At 39.0% G+C, this 20,539-nt stretch overlaps 1 protein-coding gene and 1 long non-coding RNA gene across 3 annotated transcripts; both read left to right on the plus strand.

Annotated features, from left to right (window-relative positions):
- Nucleotides 1-1,731: 1,731 nt before the first annotated feature.
- Nucleotides 1,732-11,299, plus strand: LOC146675455 (sterile alpha motif domain-containing protein 3-like). 2 transcript variants are annotated; one of them, XM_085400479.1, is made up of 10 exons: nt 1,732-1,833; nt 2,932-3,016; nt 5,687-5,801; nt 6,136-6,324; nt 6,409-6,496; nt 8,355-8,516; nt 8,628-8,837; nt 9,305-9,470; nt 10,438-10,517; nt 10,669-11,299. In XM_085400479.1, the coding sequence occupies exons 2-10, from the start codon at nt 2,935-2,937 to the stop codon at nt 10,969-10,971; spliced, it is 1,395 nt and encodes a 464-aa protein (XP_085256605.1). In that variant the 5' UTR covers nt 1,732-1,833; nt 2,932-2,934; the 3' UTR covers nt 10,972-11,299. The 2 variants fall into 2 exon arrangements, with proteins under 2 accessions (XP_085256605.1, XP_085256604.1); XM_085400478.1 differs by lacking the exons at nt 8,355-8,516; nt 8,628-8,837.
- Nucleotides 11,300-16,609: 5,310 nt separating this feature from the next.
- On the plus strand, nt 16,610-20,201 carry LOC146675456 (uncharacterized). The gene is made up of 3 exons (XR_014910277.1): nt 16,610-16,765; nt 18,018-18,133; nt 19,133-20,201. It is a non-coding gene; the product is annotated as an uncharacterized LOC146675456 (long non-coding RNA).
- Nucleotides 20,202-20,539: the final 338 nt, after the last annotated feature.

The following is a 20,539-nucleotide window of genomic DNA, read 5'->3' on the forward strand; positions in this document are numbered from 1 at the left end:
AGTAGGTGGCTTTGGATCTCCTGTAACCTGTTGAGCTAAGCTGTGTTTCCAGCTCCACTCTTTGATTTAAAAAACTTTATGTTGTCAAAGTTACTTGATTGCAAATGTATATTGGAAATCTCGCCATACATTTTTCAATGTCAGCAGTGCAAAAACCTGCACTGATCTGACCTAATTTCTTCCTCATCCTGATTCCTGACCTTGGAAGGGAGAGAAAAATATTTTTGTTTTGTTTTTGTTTGTCTTCTTGTTTTATTTAATTCCTTGTAGGATATGGATCCAACAAGTAAAGTATGCATATTATACACACACACAAACACACATGCAGCTATTACCCATTACTTGTATTCTTGAATAAAGCCATTGATCTGACACATCGGCAGTAGTGAAAGAAGGAGTGTTCTTCCTCCAGAAGAAGCGGAAGCGTTTTTTCTTTTTCTCCAGCTGCTTTACCACGAGCACCTTTTTCTCGAGGATGAGGATTTTCAACTCCTCGATTGTTTCTGTGTTCTCCTTCTGCAGCTTGTTGCATTTTTTCTCCACTTCTTCTATTTCAGCTTGTTTTACTTCCAACCTTTCTTTCAGCACTTTAGATGTTGCCTCCTGTTTTTGCAGTTTTTCATATAAACACAACTGTCAGCCCTTCACTTTTGGTGCCGACAACATTTTGAGCATTTTCGACAGTTTGTGAAATGGTCGTCATTGGCATTACATGCCAGTAGTGTTCGCTAACTGACTTTTTATTATGATTAGTTTCCCCACCGGAAGAATGCGACGTTCTTGCCAGAACATTCCCAAATAATTGACCACGTTTATTAACAGATTAATTTTATCCACAGTTTTAGGGTGAGCTACACTCAGAAAAATTATGGTTCTTAAATGGTTCTTCAGATGTCTTCATGGTTCTTTAAAGAACCATCATACGTCAAAGAACCTTTTTATTTTGTGGATGGTTCTTCAGCTATTACAAATGGTTCTTTAAAGAACAAAAGGTTCTTCATCCTTAGCTATCTGAGTTTGTTGGTGTAAAATGGCATAAATAATATTCACTTTAATGAGGGTTTAAATTATACTGTGTGTTTTGTTTGTGTGCGGGGGGGGGGGGGGGGGGGGGGGGGCAGATGGTGGGATACTGAATATTCAAATTAAAGTTAGAAACACTTGCTTAAAAATATTCTGATGGCAGGGGTGGGTGCCAAAGCCTGAAGACCCCCAGCACCCACCCTGCAAACCCACTGATCACAAATAATGTGGTAACAGAATATAGAATTTATTATTAAGCCGTTTATGAATATGGTGAATTTATAAATTAACAATCCATTCGGGGGATATTAGACAGATTCAGATACTGATCTATATCAGATCTCTCTCTCTTGCTCTCTCTCTCTCTCTCTCTTGCTCTCTCTCTCTCTCGCTCTTGCTCTCTCTCTCTCTCTCTCTCTCTCTATATATATATATATATATATATATATATATATATATATATATATATATATATATATCATAATGATAATACTAGTTACTGTGAACTTTACAAACCACCCAGCAGTAAATAATAATTGCACATGTGATCTGAGTACTTGTTTATCACTGCGCAATTTATTATTATATGTGTCAAGCCAAATAAATGACAGGGAGAGAGAGAGACGTTAGAACACGTAGTACAACCAAAGGGGGGGGGGCAACTGTAGGGATGCGCATGCGCACACAGATCGCGCGAGCCTTGAACTTTCTAACGGAAAGAAAACTTTCTCTCGGACGTTGCCAGTGGATAACAGTCTTCAGTACCTGCTGGTCTTTAAAGGATTCTGGATTCCTGGACTGTTGGAAAAGGTAAAACATTTTCATAAAACCTTTTTATTGTTTTGTTTTTGTTACTCGTCATTGTAGCTTGCTGTTAATGTTGTGCTAACAGTAATGGTTAGATACGTTAGCCTTTGACGTTAACGCAGTTTAGTATCTGGTATAAAGAACTGTTTTCCTAACAAAACCACTGTTACAATTAACCCCTGGAGGGTCTTAGAAAAATGCATACACTATCGGTCTTAGAGCCACAAATCGACCCAAGACTCTCCAGGGGTTAAGTGAAGGTGCTCCCAATTAATTTGGCCTGTAAAATATGTGGCTATATTGCGTGCTGCGTACATAAACTAATGTCAGGTAGACAGATATTAAAATTAATAATATGGTTAAAGTCACCAAAATGGCGCCTGAAGCCTGTTGTGTGAGCTCTGTGTCTGGTCTAGAAACTCAGAAATTCAGTAGCCTGTACTTTGAATTGTGGAGTAGCTGTATAAAATACAGCAATGCATAAGTGTTTTGAATAAACAGAAATGTGACACATGAGAAGTTGTCTTTGACTGTTACTGTATAACTTATTTTCAGAGTAGTTGACAAATTATGCTCCAGTCATTTGATGTTACCAAGATAATGTCCGTTTTTATTATAGTTAAATTTTTTTTATGTACATTTCATTTATCCAACATCATATATTAGGCAAAAAAGAGGTCATTATACTAACAAGACCAGATAATCGAAAGCATAAAATAATCAATATTTATCTGAAGAAGGCTTAAAAGTTAGAATAAACAGTGGTATAGTGGTTAGCGCTGCTGCCTCACAGCTAGAAAGACTCTGTTCAATTCCCGGGGTCAACCGGGTGCCTTTTTGTGTGGAGTTTGCATGTTCTCCCTGTTTCTGTGTGGGTTTCCACCCACAATCCAAACATACATATCTGAATGACAACCCTGCCATGGACTGGCAACCTGTCCAGGGTCTACCCCGCCTAAAAAAAACAGCTGGGATAGGCTCCAGCACCCCTCCGATCCTTATGATGATAAAGCGGCTTGGAAAATGAATGAATAAAAAATAAATAAGTTTTTGATGTCACAGAATAAAACAATGTAATGGCATTTTGTTTTGTTTTAACAGATCATGGCTCAGCAGTGGACTGTTGGAGAAGTATCTCTTTGGCTTGGGGAAAATGAATTGGCAGATTATCAACAGGTCTTTGTAGGTGAGCATTTCTATGGATGTGCCATATCAGTGTCCACAGTGCTCCACAAGAAAACCAACATATGAAAAACTGCTGAAACATCAACAGATATACCATGAAAGTGAATGTGGATTCTTCATTGTCTGCAGACTAGAAGACTGTCCCAGAAAGTTTTTGTCTGTGAAATCTTTGAAAAATCACACAAGGAAGAAACATAAATATCAGAAACAAGGATTAGAGTCTGCCCCAGACTGTGACCCTGTCATCCAGGAAACTGTTGAATTTCCCCAATCATCTGAACGAACTCTGAGTGAACTTGTAGAGAACTTTACAGAGACTGTGAGAAAACAACTGGCATTGTTTTCCTTGAATCTTCAAGAGAAAAGTATTGTAAATAGAAAAGTTCAAACATTTGTTCTTATTGAAGTAGAGTCACTTTTCAAGTATTTTATTGAAAACTATAGGGAGATATTTTCTAAATGTTTGCAGACTCTTAATTTTGATATATCAAGTTTTCATTATATTGATGACAATAGTTTGGTAGAACATTGCTTCAGTGCAGTCAGCAACACATATCAACTAGACAGATACTGTGTTGAGAAATTAAACCTGATTGAACCTGTTGAATGTATCCTGGGGATAGATCCTTTTACTGGGAAACAGGACACTTTTCAGTATATGCCACTTCTAAAAGTCTTAGAATTAATATGTAATGATCCTAACATTTTAAGACAAATTTTTAGGCCAGAATCCCGTGCTCCTGAAACCTTAACAGATTTTAGTGATGGGAAAATTTACAAAGAAAGTGATTTTTTTAACACAGACAACCCACATTTGAGAATTCAGTTGTACAGTGATGAATTTGAAGTTGCTAATCCATTAGGATCAAAGAAACGTCTACATAAAGTGTCTGCATTTTATTTTACTTTGGGAAATATTCCACCAAAAGACAGATCTGTTTTAAGACATATTCATCTGTTGATACTTGTCAAACATAGATTGGTGAAAACATATGGATTTGAGAAAATATTAGAACCATTAATTTGTGACCTACAGGTTTTGCAAGAACGTGGATTACGATTAAAATTTGAAGACAGACAGTACTGCATCAAAGGTGGTCTGGCCACAATATCTGCAGACAACCTAACCTCTCACACACTTGCAGGTTTTAGCTGCTCATTCAGTAATGGTAGAATATGCAGGTTTTGTATGTGTCATTACAAGGACCTGTCTAGGATCATTAGTGAGGGAGATTGTGTTCTTAGAACAAAGACTGTTCATGCATACCATCTGCAATGTGTTGAAGATGACCCCCACTGTAGGTCAGTGTATGGTGTAACTGGCCCATGTGCCTTCAACAAGCTGTCATATTTTGATACCACAAATGCATTCCCACCTGATGTAATGCATGATTTTCTTGAGGGGGTCATTCCTCTTGTTTTGAAGTCTGTTGTAAAAGCCTTGCACGAGGACAAAACCGTTACTATCCAAGAGGTGAATGACAGCATAAGGACTTTTAGTTTTGGACAGAATGACTGCACCTCCAAACCTGCTCTAATATCTGAGAAGGTAGCACTGGATGGAAATATCTCTGGAACTGCTGTTGAGAAATGGACATTATTTAGGACTCTGCCTTTCGTCATAGGCTCCAGGATTGAAAAGGGTAACAAGTTTTGGCAGCTTTATCTTTTGGTTCGAGAAATAGGAGAGATTATTCTTGCTCCAACCATCAGCACTGACTGGATTAGTAATCTACATGAACTGATCACTTACTTTTTGACAGATTTCATCAATCTGTTTCCTGGTGTGTTTACACCCAAGCTGCATTTTCTGCTACATTATCCTCAGCTCATCCTTGATTATGGGTCACTCCGCTCTCATTGGTGCATGAGGTTTGAAGCCAGACATCAATATTTCAAGACAGTAGCAAGAATCACCAATAACTATATTAATATTTGTCAGACTTTAGCAAAGAGGAATCAGCTTCGTCAATGCTGGGAGTGGCAGCCTGAACGGATCATCAGGAGCGATCATACACAAGCAGCAGTTAATAACTTATCACTTCAAGAACTTCCAGTGAACTTGCAGATTTGTTTGCAAAACTTGGAGACAGCCGTTACTGTGGATGAGAAACTCTGGACAAGTAAATGCATCATTTTAAACTCTGTAAAATATGCAGTTGGAGATTTCTTCATTTTGGAACTTGTGCATGCAGAGCAAATTCCACTGTTTGTGAAAATAGTCCTGATTGTGTATATCAGGGCCAACTGGTTTCTTGTTGGAAGACTTTTCACAACACTGGAGTTTATAAGACACCTTCAATCATACCACATCAGAGAGACTGATGATCTGTTGATATTCAAGCCTGGGGATGAGGTAGACTTTCATGCTTTGGACGCATACAGATGTGATGGTCAAGACTTCATTACACTGATCCACCGACCTTTTAAGGCAGTCCATACCAAAGTTAGGTAAGATACATCCTAAACCATGACTTTTTAGTTAGGAGTTGTCAACCACTGTTAAAATGATTTTAACCACTTTTTGGCTATTCCACAGGTCTGTCATCATCTATAGTCACTAATGAACTCATAGCTGTTTTTTTAGTAATGTTTTATAATATTTTTATTCTTTATCTTCGACATGCTCATTTCTGTTTTGATCGTGTCTTATTGTTTTTCTGTGCCACAGACAATGAAATCGATGGATCGACACTTCTGCAGATGACTGAAAGAATGAGTGAGCGTCTTTTTCCAAAAGTGAAAGACCAAGTGAAATTTTTGTCTGCTGTAGAGAAGCTGAAAGAGTGAGTCTTAAGTTGACTGGTTGATTCACTGAATTGTACATTCATACAATCCAGTGTTTCCCCTCCCCTAGGTTTATGGTGTTGGAGGGTGGGGGGCAAGGGGTTGACGCAAGCCCTGTTCTGTTTCTCCAGCGTTGATGTGCATCACACACCCATTTACTTTCAAATTGAAATGTCACAGCCACTCTTACTCTCTGTTATGATTCTGTTTCTGTAGTTCAGCAGCTGTTATTGTACATTTTAAATATGCGGATATTCCTGATGCAGGACACAAGGACACGTATATTCATGTCTTGTAACAAACTCTAAACATACTTCTTACTTCTTCTTGCAGTGGAAGGCAACACAAAGAAAAGCATACTGTGTCAGCACTCCAACCTATGTTTAACTGCAAAGTGCAGTTTCCTCCAGCTGTGCTCACTGCGTTGACCAATAAAGATGCAGCACTAAAGTCACCCACCAAGAACAGACTCAAAAACATGCTTATTCAAGCACTGTTTGACCACTTGAGTAATGAGACAATGTAAGTCTATATATAATTAAGATTTGATCCATTTAAAATACAGTATGTACATCAGAATTTAAGTTCATCATTCAAAATTTGCAGGTATCCCTCTCTTGTGCAGTATGTAGACCTTCTGAGGACTGTCCTTCTGAGTTTTCCTTTTTTGAAGGAGAGTTATGGCTCTGGATATGTAAGTATTCCTGAAAAGCAAACATTGATACAATTGTCCAACAAATTGTCTTTGAATTGCCCAATTATTGGCTAATGAGTGTAACATGCTAACATTTTCATTGCTACATATTCAGAGGTTATCTGTTCCCTTGTGGCCACTACAATACAAGTATTAGTATTGTGATTTTTGAGGCAGATGTCGTGCAGTATGGTCAAACAATAAATAAAATATCAATTGCTCTTTTAAATTAATTGTTTCATTTCTCTGTGAATTCTCAAGTGAATGGTGTGAAATTCAGCATTATATTAGCTCTGTTTGCCTTTGTATCAGGATAGTGTAGTTTTTGTATTTAAAAAATTAAATTTGAAAATAGGGCAGGGATAGCTCAGTAGGTAGTGTGGTTATCCCATGATCGGAAGGTCGGGGGTTTGAATCAACTGAACGGCTACCCTGAGGTACCCTTGAGCAAGGTACCGTCCCTACACACTGCTCCCCAGGCGCCTGATTAGTGGCTGCCCACTGCTTCACTGAGTGAATGGGTTAAATGCAAAGAGAGAAATTTCCCTGTGGGGATCAATAAAGTACCGTATTTCCCGGACTACAAAGCGCACCTGAATATTAGCCGCACAAGCTAAAATCAGGGGAAAATCCTGTTTTGTACATACATTAGCCGCACCTGACTAAAAGCCGCAGGTGTTTCAATGTTGACTTATCATGTAAGAGAATATGCACAAAGGGAATTGTCAGGAAAGAGATGGCTGTTTGGAGACACACCCCTTTTATTAATATTTTGAAAAACAAGTTATGGGTACATATTTGCACATGTAGTACATAACAGTAACCTACAGCACACCAGAAAAATAGATTCGGACTACCTTTTAGGCTCAGGTGCAGTGACACGGCTTTAACAAGAAGAAAAGTCAGTCATTCACCATCTTTCTCTTCTTCCTGCGCTCTAAAACCACCAAAGTCCTCTTCTCCAGTGTCGGAAACGAACAGGCTCAGGATGGCTTCGTCATCCACTCTCCGCTTCTCTCCTTCGTTGTCACTTTCAAAACCAAAGAAATCCTCGTTGTCAGTGTCAGAGTCGAACACCCTCAGAAGGGCCGTGGCGGTGTCCTCCTCTCCATCATGCAGCAGTCCAGCCCTTCAAAATCCGTTGGTGATCGTGGATGTTTTCGCACTTTTCCACGCTGTCAGAATCCACCGGTGGAGTTGGGCATAACTTGCTTTTCGCAAGTTTATCGCCGCTCGTCATCCACGCCTCCTGCTGAATGCGTAGCGCTACTTTGAAGTTTGTTTTTCGCGCTACTTCGTACGGCACTACGTTGCCTGGCGGACGGACATGTGACTAACATACCACTCTTGAACCCCGATCCTTCCGCCAGGCAACGTAGTGCCGTACAACAGCGGAACAAACAAAACAAATCGTCTTACGATATCACAAAAATCATGGAAAATCCATAGAAAAGCCGCACCTGACTAAAAGCCGCAGGGTTCAAAGCTTGTGCAAAAAGTAGCGGCTTATAGCCCGACAATTACGGTATACATTATTATTAAAAGGTAGAGGTATTAACATATAGACTGAAAGATCATGACGAGTATGCTTGTAGGACATATTGCCATTAATACTTTATCTACCTTTTATAGTGTATTTAGCCAATCTAAAGTGCTCCAAACATTTATATCATGTGTTCGATCAACTCCTAAGAGTTAAAGAAGAGATCTGTAAATAGGAACTAATTAGGTTATGACATGATTACAGCAAACCTACCAGCTTTATGTCACTCAAAGTTTTCTGGTAAATGTCTTGCATAAAGGGAGGACCTAGTTGCACCTATTTATGAATAATTAGTTACATTTTTATCATTTGTAGGATGCTCTGCATGAGTCTCTCAGGAACAAGTTTAAAAAGGAAAGAAGACCACTAGTAGACGTAGAGGAAATTGAAAAAATGAGACAGAAATACTCAGTTCCAAATTCAGGAAGAAAAAGATCATCAGATATCCAGCCCTGTATCCTTTTGAAAAAAACCAAGGCAAGTTAAATATGCTCAATGTTTGTTTGCCATTTTAAATTGTACATAAAAGTTAAAAGTATTGTTTGTTTGTTTTTTCTCTCAATATTTGCTAAACTTTTTAATAACCAGGATATCAATCCTCTTGACGATGGGGAGGATGAAAGGAGCACCGACCAACATGTATCAGTGATTAAGCAAGAGTGCCAAAAAACTAGGCCAAATGTGGATGTCATTCAAACGCACCTCAGGAAAATACAGAAGTACAGAACACACTACATTCTTCAGCATACTACTGAAGAGGTTCTACGAGAATTCCCATGTCTCACTATCCCTGTTGTGGTGAGTGTTTTATCAAAAACTGCAGCAAAAAACAACAATAACAATAGTGCACAGCAAAAACACGAATATGTACTGATGTGCTGCACATTTATACAGACTTCTAATAATCATGTACCTACAGGACAGGCAAAGTGACTGACTCAGCAGATTTCATGAGTAATAAAAGTACACTAACAGAACACTAACAGAAATTGCCACATTGACTATGTCTTTCTCTTTGGTTTTATTTTCATGCTACAGGATAATTTTGGACTAATCTGATGCCAATGATAGTTTTTTGGGAAGAATAGTCTAAACATCCCTTTTGCACAGCAATGTGTACTTGAGAATTAAAGTAAACAAATGCAAAATTATAATTTCTTCTCTAATGATAATTGATGTGTGAAATAATGATTGTTCTGGTTTGCTATATAATGGTATATATTATGGTACAAAGCTAATATGTATATGTTTATCCTTTATTTTAGCTTCTTGAAGAGGCTTCCATGTTACTTAAAACTGATGTGGACAAAAAAGTAATCCGAGGATTCAGTAAGTTGGCAGCGAAGCTTGTGTCAATAGCCCCAAACAGCAACCTTAAAAGCCTCTGCTTAAAATCTGTTGATGAGAGCCAGACAGACACTGAAAGAAAAGGTGAGGGCACTTGGCAATAATGAGCAAAAACATTTTTAACTCCTATCTCAGATACCACTTTTTAAGGTTTCACATACAGCACATTAGTAAACACAGTGTCCCTTACAACAGCGGTCCCCAACCCCCGGGCCTCGGACTGGTACCGGTCCGTGAGTCGTTTGGTACCGGGCCGCGAGAGTTGAGGCTCAGGTGTGAAATGTATAGTTTTTCAGGGTTTTTATCGGTTTTCAGCGTTATTTTGTTATCGTTTTTATCGTTTACTCGGTTTTCCTGGGTCTTTTCACGTGTGTTATGAATAAATTTTCTTTTTTTCGGTACCGGTACTAGTTTTATTTTGTTGTATTTATCCGCGACACCTTAAAGGCCAGTCCATGAAAATATTGTCAGGCATAAACCGGTCCGTGGCGCAAAAAAGGTTGGGGACCGCTGCTTTACAATATCCACAGACTGACATTTCTCCTGTCTCGTCTCTGCAATGATGTACTTTAAGATTTAACTGATATACCCTCGATGCTATATGTAGCATCGTTACATATGTAGAGTCGTTACTATACAGTTCCACCAGTTCTTTGAAGGAGAGTAGGTGTGGATTTCATCAAAAAAACGATTAATTACACCATTATTCGAATAAGTCAAGGAAATACTCTATGAAGATTTTCAGTCATTCACACAATGTTTATCCCAAAAAATGTTCAGTGGCAGCTAGACTTGCTTTGCAAGTTCTTTAGGACTCAAATTATTTAAAGCTAGCAACTTACAGAACTGAACAACATTCTGGGGGTTTTGTATAAATGCTTAACATTTACACTGAATTACACTGAAAAGTTAATTAGGTATACATTTACTGCACTAATGCTTATGTTCTGCAAGACATTCAACTCCTGATAAAGGCACTCATATGGCCTTTACACCTTTGTATTAACAAAATTGGCCAGAAAATACTTACATATTTCTCTTTATTTTTCAGGTCAGATGGTAAACACAGCTGTTCTTCTCCTGCCATCTATTTTCAAAGAAAATGCCTCTCATCTCTTCGTCATAAATAAGGTAAATTTATATATTTTTTGGTATGGTGAGAGGGGGGGGGTCTTGAACAAATCCAGTATTTTACAGGAGTTTTATACTTTCATTGGGACAGCTGTTGTTTATACTTATTTAAACTATACTCCTCATTTCAAGAATTTAATTTCTGTTTCAGGATCCACACAGCCCGATACCTACAATCGTACTCAGCAGCAGTGACGGCAAGCCCTTGAGTGATTCAACTGAGGTCAATGTCCAGATGGATGGACAAAAAAGGATTCTGGACAGTGGGGAAATGGACATTTCATTGGCGATGGGTATTGTCTTCTCCCTGTACCATGTCTACAATGTTGCCTATCCAAGTGAACTAAAAAAGACATTTTGCTTTTTGGAGGCATTTGTTCTCAACTTGGGAACTCTGACTACACCTGTACCAGTAGCTGTGCAAAGAGTGGCAAATGCATTAAATATCTCATAGATTGCCAGCATAGTGCAGGTGAGAGACTGAAATTATCCCAGTGTGGACTAACAAAGGACCATGAGTCTCACATTAAACTTAACTTACATAACTTAAGGCTGCAGTTCATTGATAATTTAAATAAAAAGATTGTTCTTGAAATAGTTTTACTGAAAATGCAAACATGCTGATGAAAATGTGTTGTTTAATTGTCTGTTATGAAAGTATTGCTATTTCTAATGTAAAAATTGTTGTTTTATCTATAGTATAATATTTATATGTATTTATAGTAAAGATATTTAATTATTACTGTTTAAATGACTTATATGCTATTATTAGTAGTGGTGTTGTGCTTAGCATTAAAATGTCTTTTTCTGTAATACAAAGTGCCAATAAACCATTAATATATGTCTATGTGCTTGTATTTATTTTACCCTACTCAAATTCAATTTATGATACATTTTATTTTGAAAGATTTAAAATGGTTCTTTAAAGAACCACTTAAAAAAGGTTCTTTAAAATGGTTCTTTTAAAGAACCATTTGAAGGATCTTTTTAAAAATGGTTCTTTGAAGAACCATTTCTTTCAGTGGTTCATTGAAGAACCTTTAAAGGTGCCCCAAAGAACCATTTCTTGATGGTTCTTTGGGGCACCTTTGAAGGTTCTTCAATGAACCACTGAAAGAAATGGTTCTTCAAAGAACTTTTGTTTGAAAGGTTCTTTGTGGCACCAAAAAAGGTTCTTCTATGGCATCAGTCTAAAGAACCACTTTTAATTCCAGTTGGCACCTTTATTTTTCTGAGTGTAGAATAGATATATGGTTTCAGTAATACGAATAAGGGCGCAACAACATAGAGACAATGACGATCACTCTCATAATTTCATTACGTTAGTGCACCCATCGCTCCGCATCCTTAACGCTACATTGATGTCAAGAGTCTCTGACACAGCTGTGCTCTGCAGCACAGACACCCTGCTTATCTGTGATTCGGCCAGACTGGTGTTGAACTCCAAAGACATGCGCGGGGTTAGGTTAGTTGGCTGTTGGTGTGAGTGGTTGTCTGAGTCTCTCTAATAACCCTCCAACAGACTGGCGACCTGTCCAGGGTGTACTTTTGCCCTATGACAGCTGGAATACAACCTGAATAAAATAAGTAGGAGAAAATGAATGATGTTTATGAACTGTAGTTAATGTAGTCAGACAATAAGTTACCGAGCAACAGGCCACAAGTCTTGGTGCAGAATCATACTAAGATTTAAAAAATAAAATGTTGGCACTGGTGTTTGAAACAGTATACTGTCAGTAAGACTGGAGCAACTGCACACATCTGGAAACTAATAACTAGAGTAGTTAAGTAACATTTTGTTACTGCATCCATTTAGCCAGGTATAATTAGCATGTCTACATACATGTCATTTCTAATGTGGTCCTATGTGGTATGTTGTAGGACAGTGAAGTGTCTGACACTGACCATGTACCAGTGCCTGAGAACACTGGTATGGAGGGGGAGAACGCACCTCTTTACTGTATTTGTCAGAAACCAAACATCAACTGCTTCATGATGTAAGTATATATCAGTTTTATATTTGCAGTACGCGCAGTAGGGGTGGGCGCTAGCTTCAGCAATGTTATCAGAGATTTTCTTTTTTAAAAATGAAGATCTTCTATTTCGAGAAAACTACCAATAAGGATATATGCACAGATATAGAAAACAATACTGTAACATTTTATTGATGCTTGCAGTTTGGAGGCAGCAGTATTTGCAAGTGTAACTAAATTCCAGGCATTTTCCATCCTTCTTTTCATATCAGATTTTTTCTAATTGTCAGTGTGAACCAAGGTGTCAGCAGCAGCATTATAGTGCAAAAGTAGTGACCCAGCATAGATCAAATGTAAGCACAAAAGTAGCCAAGGTAGTGTTTTTCCTGGAAATTTTAAGTGAAAGGATAAAGTAACTGCTTACCACTTTAGTTTAACAATGACTAATGAAATGTAACCGTGTAACTCATCAGCAGTCTGCACAGTATGGTCACATATTAAAACTGAAGAATATGTTGTACTTGTTGTAGTGTTTCATCATGGGTCCAGTTTTTACCCAGGTGCTTAAAGCCCTTCTTTACCCTCATGTAACGCCAACAGTAATTTCCAACCACTATTTCCTGTTCCTGTCAGTCAAACAAACAGACGACAAACATCTTCTATAAACAGGAATAATGTCATTTTATCGGATTAGAAAACATCTAATCTAGCGTTGATATTACACTGCTGTTTAGTGTCTGGCTAATCTCAGTGTCACCAAAATATCTGCCCTACATGTCAAACAATGAGAGAACTTGAAACGGTAACATCACCTAGCAGCTTATTTTAATTAGTGCTAACGCTTTGTTTGCTGGCTAACATTGCTATTATTATAGTCACAGTTAATTGACTTTGAATAGCTTTATTTCAAAAGTAATTTTACAATTTCACAGCCATTTAGCTGTGTTAACTGTACATGCTGTAGGTCATAAGGCGTGCATGGATCATTTTTATAATCAGCCTCTTATCTTTTGTCCACCACAGACTTTGCCATGATAAATTGGTCAGTTGACAACCAGGAGCCGTACACCTTAACCTCAGAGGCCAGGACATCCAGGGGCAGTGTGAACACGCACTTGTTTAAGTGGGACGCAAGATGGACTATAGAGGGCCAGCCCCTTGCCAGACAACCAAGTGCTGTCCCTGTCCACGGCCAGTGTGAGAAGGACTCTCACTAAAGTCAACCCACACAAAGTTGCTGGACCAGACAATATACCTGGACGCGTGCTCGGAGCCCGTGCTGACCAGCTGACTGATGTCCTAGCGGGCATCTTTAACATCTCCCTGAGTCAAGCTGTTGTGCCACAGTGCTTTAAAACCACCACCATCATACCTGTCCCCAGACCTTCCCAAAGCCTAATTACACAATGATTGCCTGAGCCTATTCTTGTTAAATGATGAAAAACTCAAAGGCACGTTTGGGCAGTGGATCTGTGTGAAATCAGCAGCTTGCAAAACTAAATCAAAATGTGTGCTATTGATTCTAAAAACAGAAATCACAATAAAGTTCAACATTTACTAAAACCGCCATTCAGTCATCTGAGAATCTTTACTCATGAAATTATAACGGTTAGATGAATGTATATGCAGTGATCAATGATAAAAGGGGAGATTTATGCAATAACGAAGACTGTCATGAAAAGTATTTGGCATCTGATCTCCTGTAACCTGCGGAGCTAAGCTGTTTTACCAGCTCTGCTCTCTGATTTTTCTTTTATGAAAAAACACAAGTTGTCAAAGTTATTTGTTTGCAAATGTATTTCAGAAATATCGACATACTTTTTTTTAATCAGCAGAAACTTTATGTCAGTAGTGCAAAAACCTGCACTGATCTGACCTCATTTCTTCCTCATCCTGATTCCTGACCTGGGAAGGGAGAGAAATATTTGTTTTTGTTTGTCTTCTTGTTTTATTTAATTCCTTGTGGGATTTGGATCCAACACGTAAAGTATGCATATTATGCACACACACAAACACACATGCAGCTATTACCCATTTCTTGTATTCTTGAATAAAGACATTGATTTGACACATTTAATTAGCAGCCAATTGTTTTTAATTGTTCAATTATTAAGAAAAAAGAGAAGGTGGGTGGGATGTAAAGGGAGAGAGGAGAGAAAACCCCAACAATCCCCTCCGAGCAAGCACTAGGCGACAGTGGATAGGAAAAACTCCCTTTAAAATTAAAGGAAGAAACCTATGACAGAACCAGGCTCTAGAGGGGGCAGTCAACTGTCGGGACTGGTTGGGGGGTGACTGTGAAGAGAGGGGAGGGAGATGGGAGAGGTGTTAGTAGTTAAGGGGGGGGGGGGAATTAAGCTGGAATAGAGGTGGGGGAAGAAGAGGTGACATTGGCAGTAGTGAGAGAAGGAGTGTTCTTCCTCGAGAAGAAGCAGAAGCGTTTTTTCTTTTTCTGCTTTTTCTCAAGGATGAGGATCAGCTCCTCGATTGTTTCGGTGTTTTGCTTCTGCAGCTTGTTGCATTTTTTCACCACTTCTTCTTTTTCGCCTTGTTTTTCTTCCAACCTTTCTGTCAGCACTTTAGATGTTACCTCCTGTTTTTGTAGTTTTTCATTTTCTCCTTCCAGCTCAGATGCTTTGAACTTCAGTTTGTTGTAAAGTTCTTGCAGGTTTTGGTTGTTCTTCTCAAACTCCTGGAGAAGAAGTTTTTCTTCTCTCTGCTTACTGACCAGCTGTTCTCTTTCTTGAAGCAGGTCTTGATATTTGTGCAGTGTCTCATTGAACTTTACCTGCAGCATCCTGTCATTTCCCTCCATGAGCTGGAGTTGGCACTCCATGTCTCCCTGCTTTCTGTCCAGCTGCTCTTTCTCTTGAAGGATTGCTTTATTTTGTCGCAGAGCTTCATCGAGCTTTCCTTGCAAGCTTTCATTTTGTTGCTTGATGCTCTGAAGATTGGAATCCATTTCTTTTTGTTTGCTTTCTTGTTCCCTTTTCTCTTGGAGGAGCTTCTCATTTGCTTGCTCTGTGCGATCAAGCCTTTTTTTGTCAACATTGTACTTTAGCTCCATGTCTCGGAGGTTGCTGTGCAGCCCTCTCTTCTTCATGCCATCTTCTTTCTTCTCTTGGAGGAGTTTTCTATTTTGTCGAAGAGCTTCATCAAGCTTTCCTTGCAAGCTTTCATTGTGTTGCTTGATGCTCTGAAGCTTGGAATGCATTTCTTTCTCTTTTAACTCCTGTTGCCTTTTTTCTTGGAGAAGCTTTTCATTTTCTAGCAGTGTGCGATCAAGCTTTTTTTTGTATACACTGTACATTAGCTCCATTTCTTGGAGATTGCTGTACAGCCCTCTCTTCTTCGTGCCGTCTTGTTTTTTCTCTTGGACAAGTTTTTTATTTTGTTGCAGGGCTTCATCAAGCTTTCCTTGGAGCTCCTGGTTCTTTTTGTCCATGTCATGGAGATCTTGTTGTTTCTCCTCAATAATAGCTTCCTTTTCTTGAAGCTGGTATGACAACTTTTTTAGCTGAGCGCTCTTTTGCTCATTTTCTTCCATCAAGAACTTAATCTTCTCGGTGTTTCTGAGCGCTTCATCCTCCATTTCTTCCAAACGCTTTTCCTCTAGTTCGACTTGGTCACACCAAGGAAGAGAGGAAAGGGAAGAGTCTAGTGGCTCATCCCAGGGAAGAGTGTAGGGGTCAACTTCTTGTCCCTTTGGATTTGTTTGAGACATCTTGGGTCTGGATACAGTTAGAATTGCAAAGGATCCAAATATTTCAAAAGGCTTTTCTGGCGAACGGTTCAATGCTGCACACATCAATGCTGCGAGAAACGGACTAAAAGTCGTTGCTCTTCACCGCTATTTATAGATTTTTGGATCAAAGGATCAAAGGATCAGAATGGTGGTAAGATTCTACATGTGTGTGACGTCATAATTCTGTAAGGCAATGAGGTTGTCACGTGATATTTTTGGAGGAGGGCATTTTTCAATTTGGACAAATTATCAATAAAGTTTCAATCTCTGTTATTTTTCCCCAAAAAACGTGTTGTCGCAATAATGTTTTCTACTGTAATTTGTGCCAACAGATGGCGCAGTTTAAAGTTGGCTGTTACTCTGCCCAGGCTGCTACCACAGAAGAAGAATGTAGACCAATAGTACTTTAACGATGTCCGCTGATCGTTTCCGTGTAAATCTTAGCATTGCTTTAGCCGTCAAGCTAAAGGTTTAGCTTCATACTGCCATATTTTCAGAGTAACAAAATATTTAAACGGTCTCAGATCATGGTGAGTATTTGAAAAAAATGTTTATTTAATGAGAAGCCTGTGATGTGGAAAGGTTAGCAAGCGTAATTTTGCCTATTGTGTTATACACGGGTGCTTACATCCGAGTATTGTTGATCTTTTCTAAGGTCCATGGGTTTATCCAACGAGCAGCTAAGTCACCGTTATATCTGTAATTTTGTGGGCAACGTCTTAATGCAAAAAAAAAAATCCCAAAGCAACGAAGCAAAGACTAAAAAACCACACAATGCGTTTTTAAGCTCTCTCTGCGTTCACTGCCTCTGCAAGTGTCAAACTTCCTCGCTTTAGCTGATGCTAACCAACATTAGCGCTTACGGTTCGTATATAACACAACTGTCAGCCCTTCACTTTTGGTGCCGACAACATTTTGAGCATTTTCGACAGTTTGTGAAATGGTCGTCATTGGCATTACATGCCAGTAGTGTTCGCTAACTGACTTTACCGGTGATTATATTTATTATTGTTATTATAATTACTATGTATTATGATTAGTTTCCCCACCGGAAGAATGCGACGTTCTTGCCAGAACATTCCCAAATAATTGACCACGTTTATTAACAGATTAATTTTATCCACAGTTTTAGGGTGAGCTAGAATAGATATATGGTTTCAGTAATACGAATAAGGGCGCAACAACATAGAGACAATGACGATCACTCTCATAATTTCATTACGTTAGTGCACCCGTCGCTCCGCATCCTTAACGCTACATTGATGTCAAGAGTCTCTGACACAGCTGTGCTCTGCAGCACAGACACCCTGCTTATCTGTGATTCGGCCAGACTGGTGTTGAACTCCAAAGACATGCGCGGGGTTAGGTTAGTTGGCTGTTGGTGTGAGTGGTTGTCTGAGTCTCTCTAATAACCCTCCAACAGACTGGCGACCTGTCCAGGGTGTACTTTTGCCCTATGACAGCTGGAATACAACCTGAATAAAATAAGTAGGAGAAAATGAATGATGTTTATGAACTGTAGTTAATGTAGTCAGACAATAAGTTACCGAGCAACAGGCCACAAGTCTTGGTGCAGAATCATACTAAGATTTAAAAAATAAAATGTTGGCACTGGTGTTTGAAACAGTATACTGTCAGTAAGACTGGAGCAACTGCACACATCTGGAAACTAATAACTAGAGTAGTTAAGTAACATTTTGTTACTGCATCCATTTAGCCAGGTATAATTAGCATGTCTACATACATGTCATTTCTAATGTGGTCCTATGTGGTATGTTGTAGGACAGTGAAGTGTCTGACACTGACCATGTACCAGTGCCTGAGAACACTGGTATGGAGGGGGAGAACGCACCTCTTTACTGTATTTGTCAGAAACCAAACATCAACTGCTTCATGATGTAAGTATATATCAGTTTTATATTTGCAGTACGCGCAGTAGGGGTGGGCGCTAGCTTCAGCAATGTTATCAGAGATTTTCTTTTTTAAAAATGAAGATCTTCTATTTCGAGAAAACTACCAATAAGGATATATGCACAGATATAGAAAACAATACTGTAACATTTTATTGATGCTTGCAGTTTGGAGGCAGCAGTATTTGCAAGTGTAACTAAATTCCAGGCATTTTCCATCCTTCTTTTCATATCAGATTTTTTCTAATTGTCAGTGTGAACCAAGGTGTCAGCAGCAGCATTATAGTGCAAAAGTAGTGACCCAGCATAGATCAAATGTAAGCACAAAAGTAGCCAAGGTAGTGTTTTTCCTGGAAATTTTAAGTGAAAGGATAAAGTAACTGCTTACCACTTTAGTTTAACAATGACTAATGAAATGTAACCGTGTAACTCATCAGCAGTCTGCACAGTATGGTCACATATTAAAACTGAAGAATATGTTGTACTTGTTGTAGTGTTTCATCATGGGTCCAGTTTTTACCCAGGTGCTTAAAGCCCTTCTTTACCCTCATGTAACGCCAACAGTAATTTCCAACCACTATTTCCTGTTCCTGTCAGTCAAACAAACAGACGACAAACATCTTCTATAAACAGGAATAATGTCATTTTATCGGATTAGAAAACATCTAATCTAGCGTTGATATTACACTGCTGTTTAGTGTCTGGCTAATCTCAGTGTCACCAAAATATCTGCCCTACATGTCAAACAATGAGAGAACTTGAAACGGTAACATCACCTAGCAGCTTATTTTAATTAGTGCTAACGCTTTGTTTGCTGGCTAACATTGCTATTATTATAGTCACAGTTAATTGACTTTGAATAGCTTTATTTCAAAAGTAATTTTACAATTTCACAGCCATTTAGCTGTGTTAACTGTACATGCTGTAGGTCATAAGGCGTGCATGGATCATTTTTATAATCAGCCTCTTATCTTTTGTCCACCACAGACTTTGCCATGATAAATTGGTCAGTTGACAACCAGGAGCCGTACACCTTAACCTCAGAGGCCAGGACATCCAGGGGCAGTGTGAACACGCACTTGTTTAAGTGGGACGCAAGATGGACTATAGAGGGCCAGCCCCTTGCCAGACAACCAAGTGCTGTCCCTGTCCACGGCCAGTGTGAGAAGGACTCTCACTAAAGTCAACCCACACAAAGTTGCTGGACCAGACAATATACCTGGACGCGTGCTCGGAGCCCGTGCTGACCAGCTGACTGATGTCCTAGCGGGCATCTTTAACATCTCCCTGAGTCAAGCTGTTGTGCCACAGTGCTTTAAAACCACCACCATCATACCTGTCCCCAGACCTTCCCAAAGCCTAATTACACAATGATTGCCTGAGCCTATTCTTGTTAAATGATGAAAAACTCAAAGGCACATTTGGGCAGTGGATCTGTGTGAAATCAGCAGCTTGCAAAACTAAATCAAAATGTGTGCTATTGATTCTAAAAATAGAAATCACAATAAAGTTCAACATTTACTAAAACCGCCATTCAGTCATCTGAGAATCTTTACTCATGAAATTATAACGGTTAGATGAATGTATATGCAGTGATTTACTGATCAATGATAAAAGGGGAGATTTATGCAATAACGAAGACTGTCATGAAAAGTATTTGGCATCTGATCTCCTGTAACCTGCGGAGCTAAGCTGTTTTACCAGCTCTGCTCTCTGATTTTTCTTTTTTCTTTTATGAAAAAACACAAGTTGTCAAAGTTATTTGTTTGCAAATGTATTTCAGAAATATCGACATACTTTTTTTTAATCAGCAGAAACTTTCTGTCAGTAGTGCAAAAACCTGCACTGATCTGACCTCATTTCTTCCTCATCCTGATTCCTGACCTGGGAAGGGAGAGAAATATTTGTTTTTGTTTGTCTTCTTGTTTTATTTAATTCCTTGTGGGATTTGGATCCAACACGTAAAGTATGCATATTATGCACACACACAAACACACATGCAGCTATTACCCATTTCTTGTATTCTTGAATAAAGACATTGATTTGACACATTTAATTAGCAGCCAATTGTTTTTAATTGTTCAATTGTTAAGAAAAAAGAGAAGGTGGGTGGGATGTAAAGGGAGAGAGGAGAGAAAACCCCAACAATCCCCTCTGAGCAAGCACTAGGCGACAGTGGATAGGAAAAACTCCCTTTAAAATTAAAGGAAGAAACCTATGACAGAACCAGGCTCTAGAGGGGGCAGTCAACTGTCGGGACTGGTTGGGGGGTGACTGTGAAGAGAGGGGAGGGAGATGGGAGAGGTGTTAGTAGTTAGGGGGGGGGGGGGGGGGAGAATTAAGCTGGAATAGAGGTGGGGGAAGAAGAGGTGACATTGGCAGTAGTGAGAGAAG

This window comes from Rhamphochromis longiceps, linkage group LG3, assembly GCF_057381845.1.
Source record: "Rhamphochromis longiceps isolate RC_006_pf linkage group LG3, R_longiceps_female_GT1.1, whole genome shotgun sequence".
NCBI classification, from domain to species: Eukaryota; Metazoa; Chordata; class Actinopteri; order Cichliformes; family Cichlidae; genus Rhamphochromis; species Rhamphochromis longiceps.

Bases quoted from the DNA above. Each gene is read 5' to 3' on its own strand.
- LOC146675455 (XM_085400479.1), top strand. From the start codon at position 2,935: ATGGCTCAGCAGTGGACTGTTGGAGAAGTATCTCTTTGGCTTGGGGAA. The intron at 5,802-6,135 runs GTGAGTCTTAAG...TTCTTCTTGCAG, and splicing joins GCTGTAGAGAAGCTGAAAGA to TGGAAGGCAACACAAAGAAA. The intron at 9,471-10,437 runs GTGAGGGCACTT...TTTATTTTTCAG, and splicing joins GACAGACACTGAAAGAAAAG to GTCAGATGGTAAACACAGCT.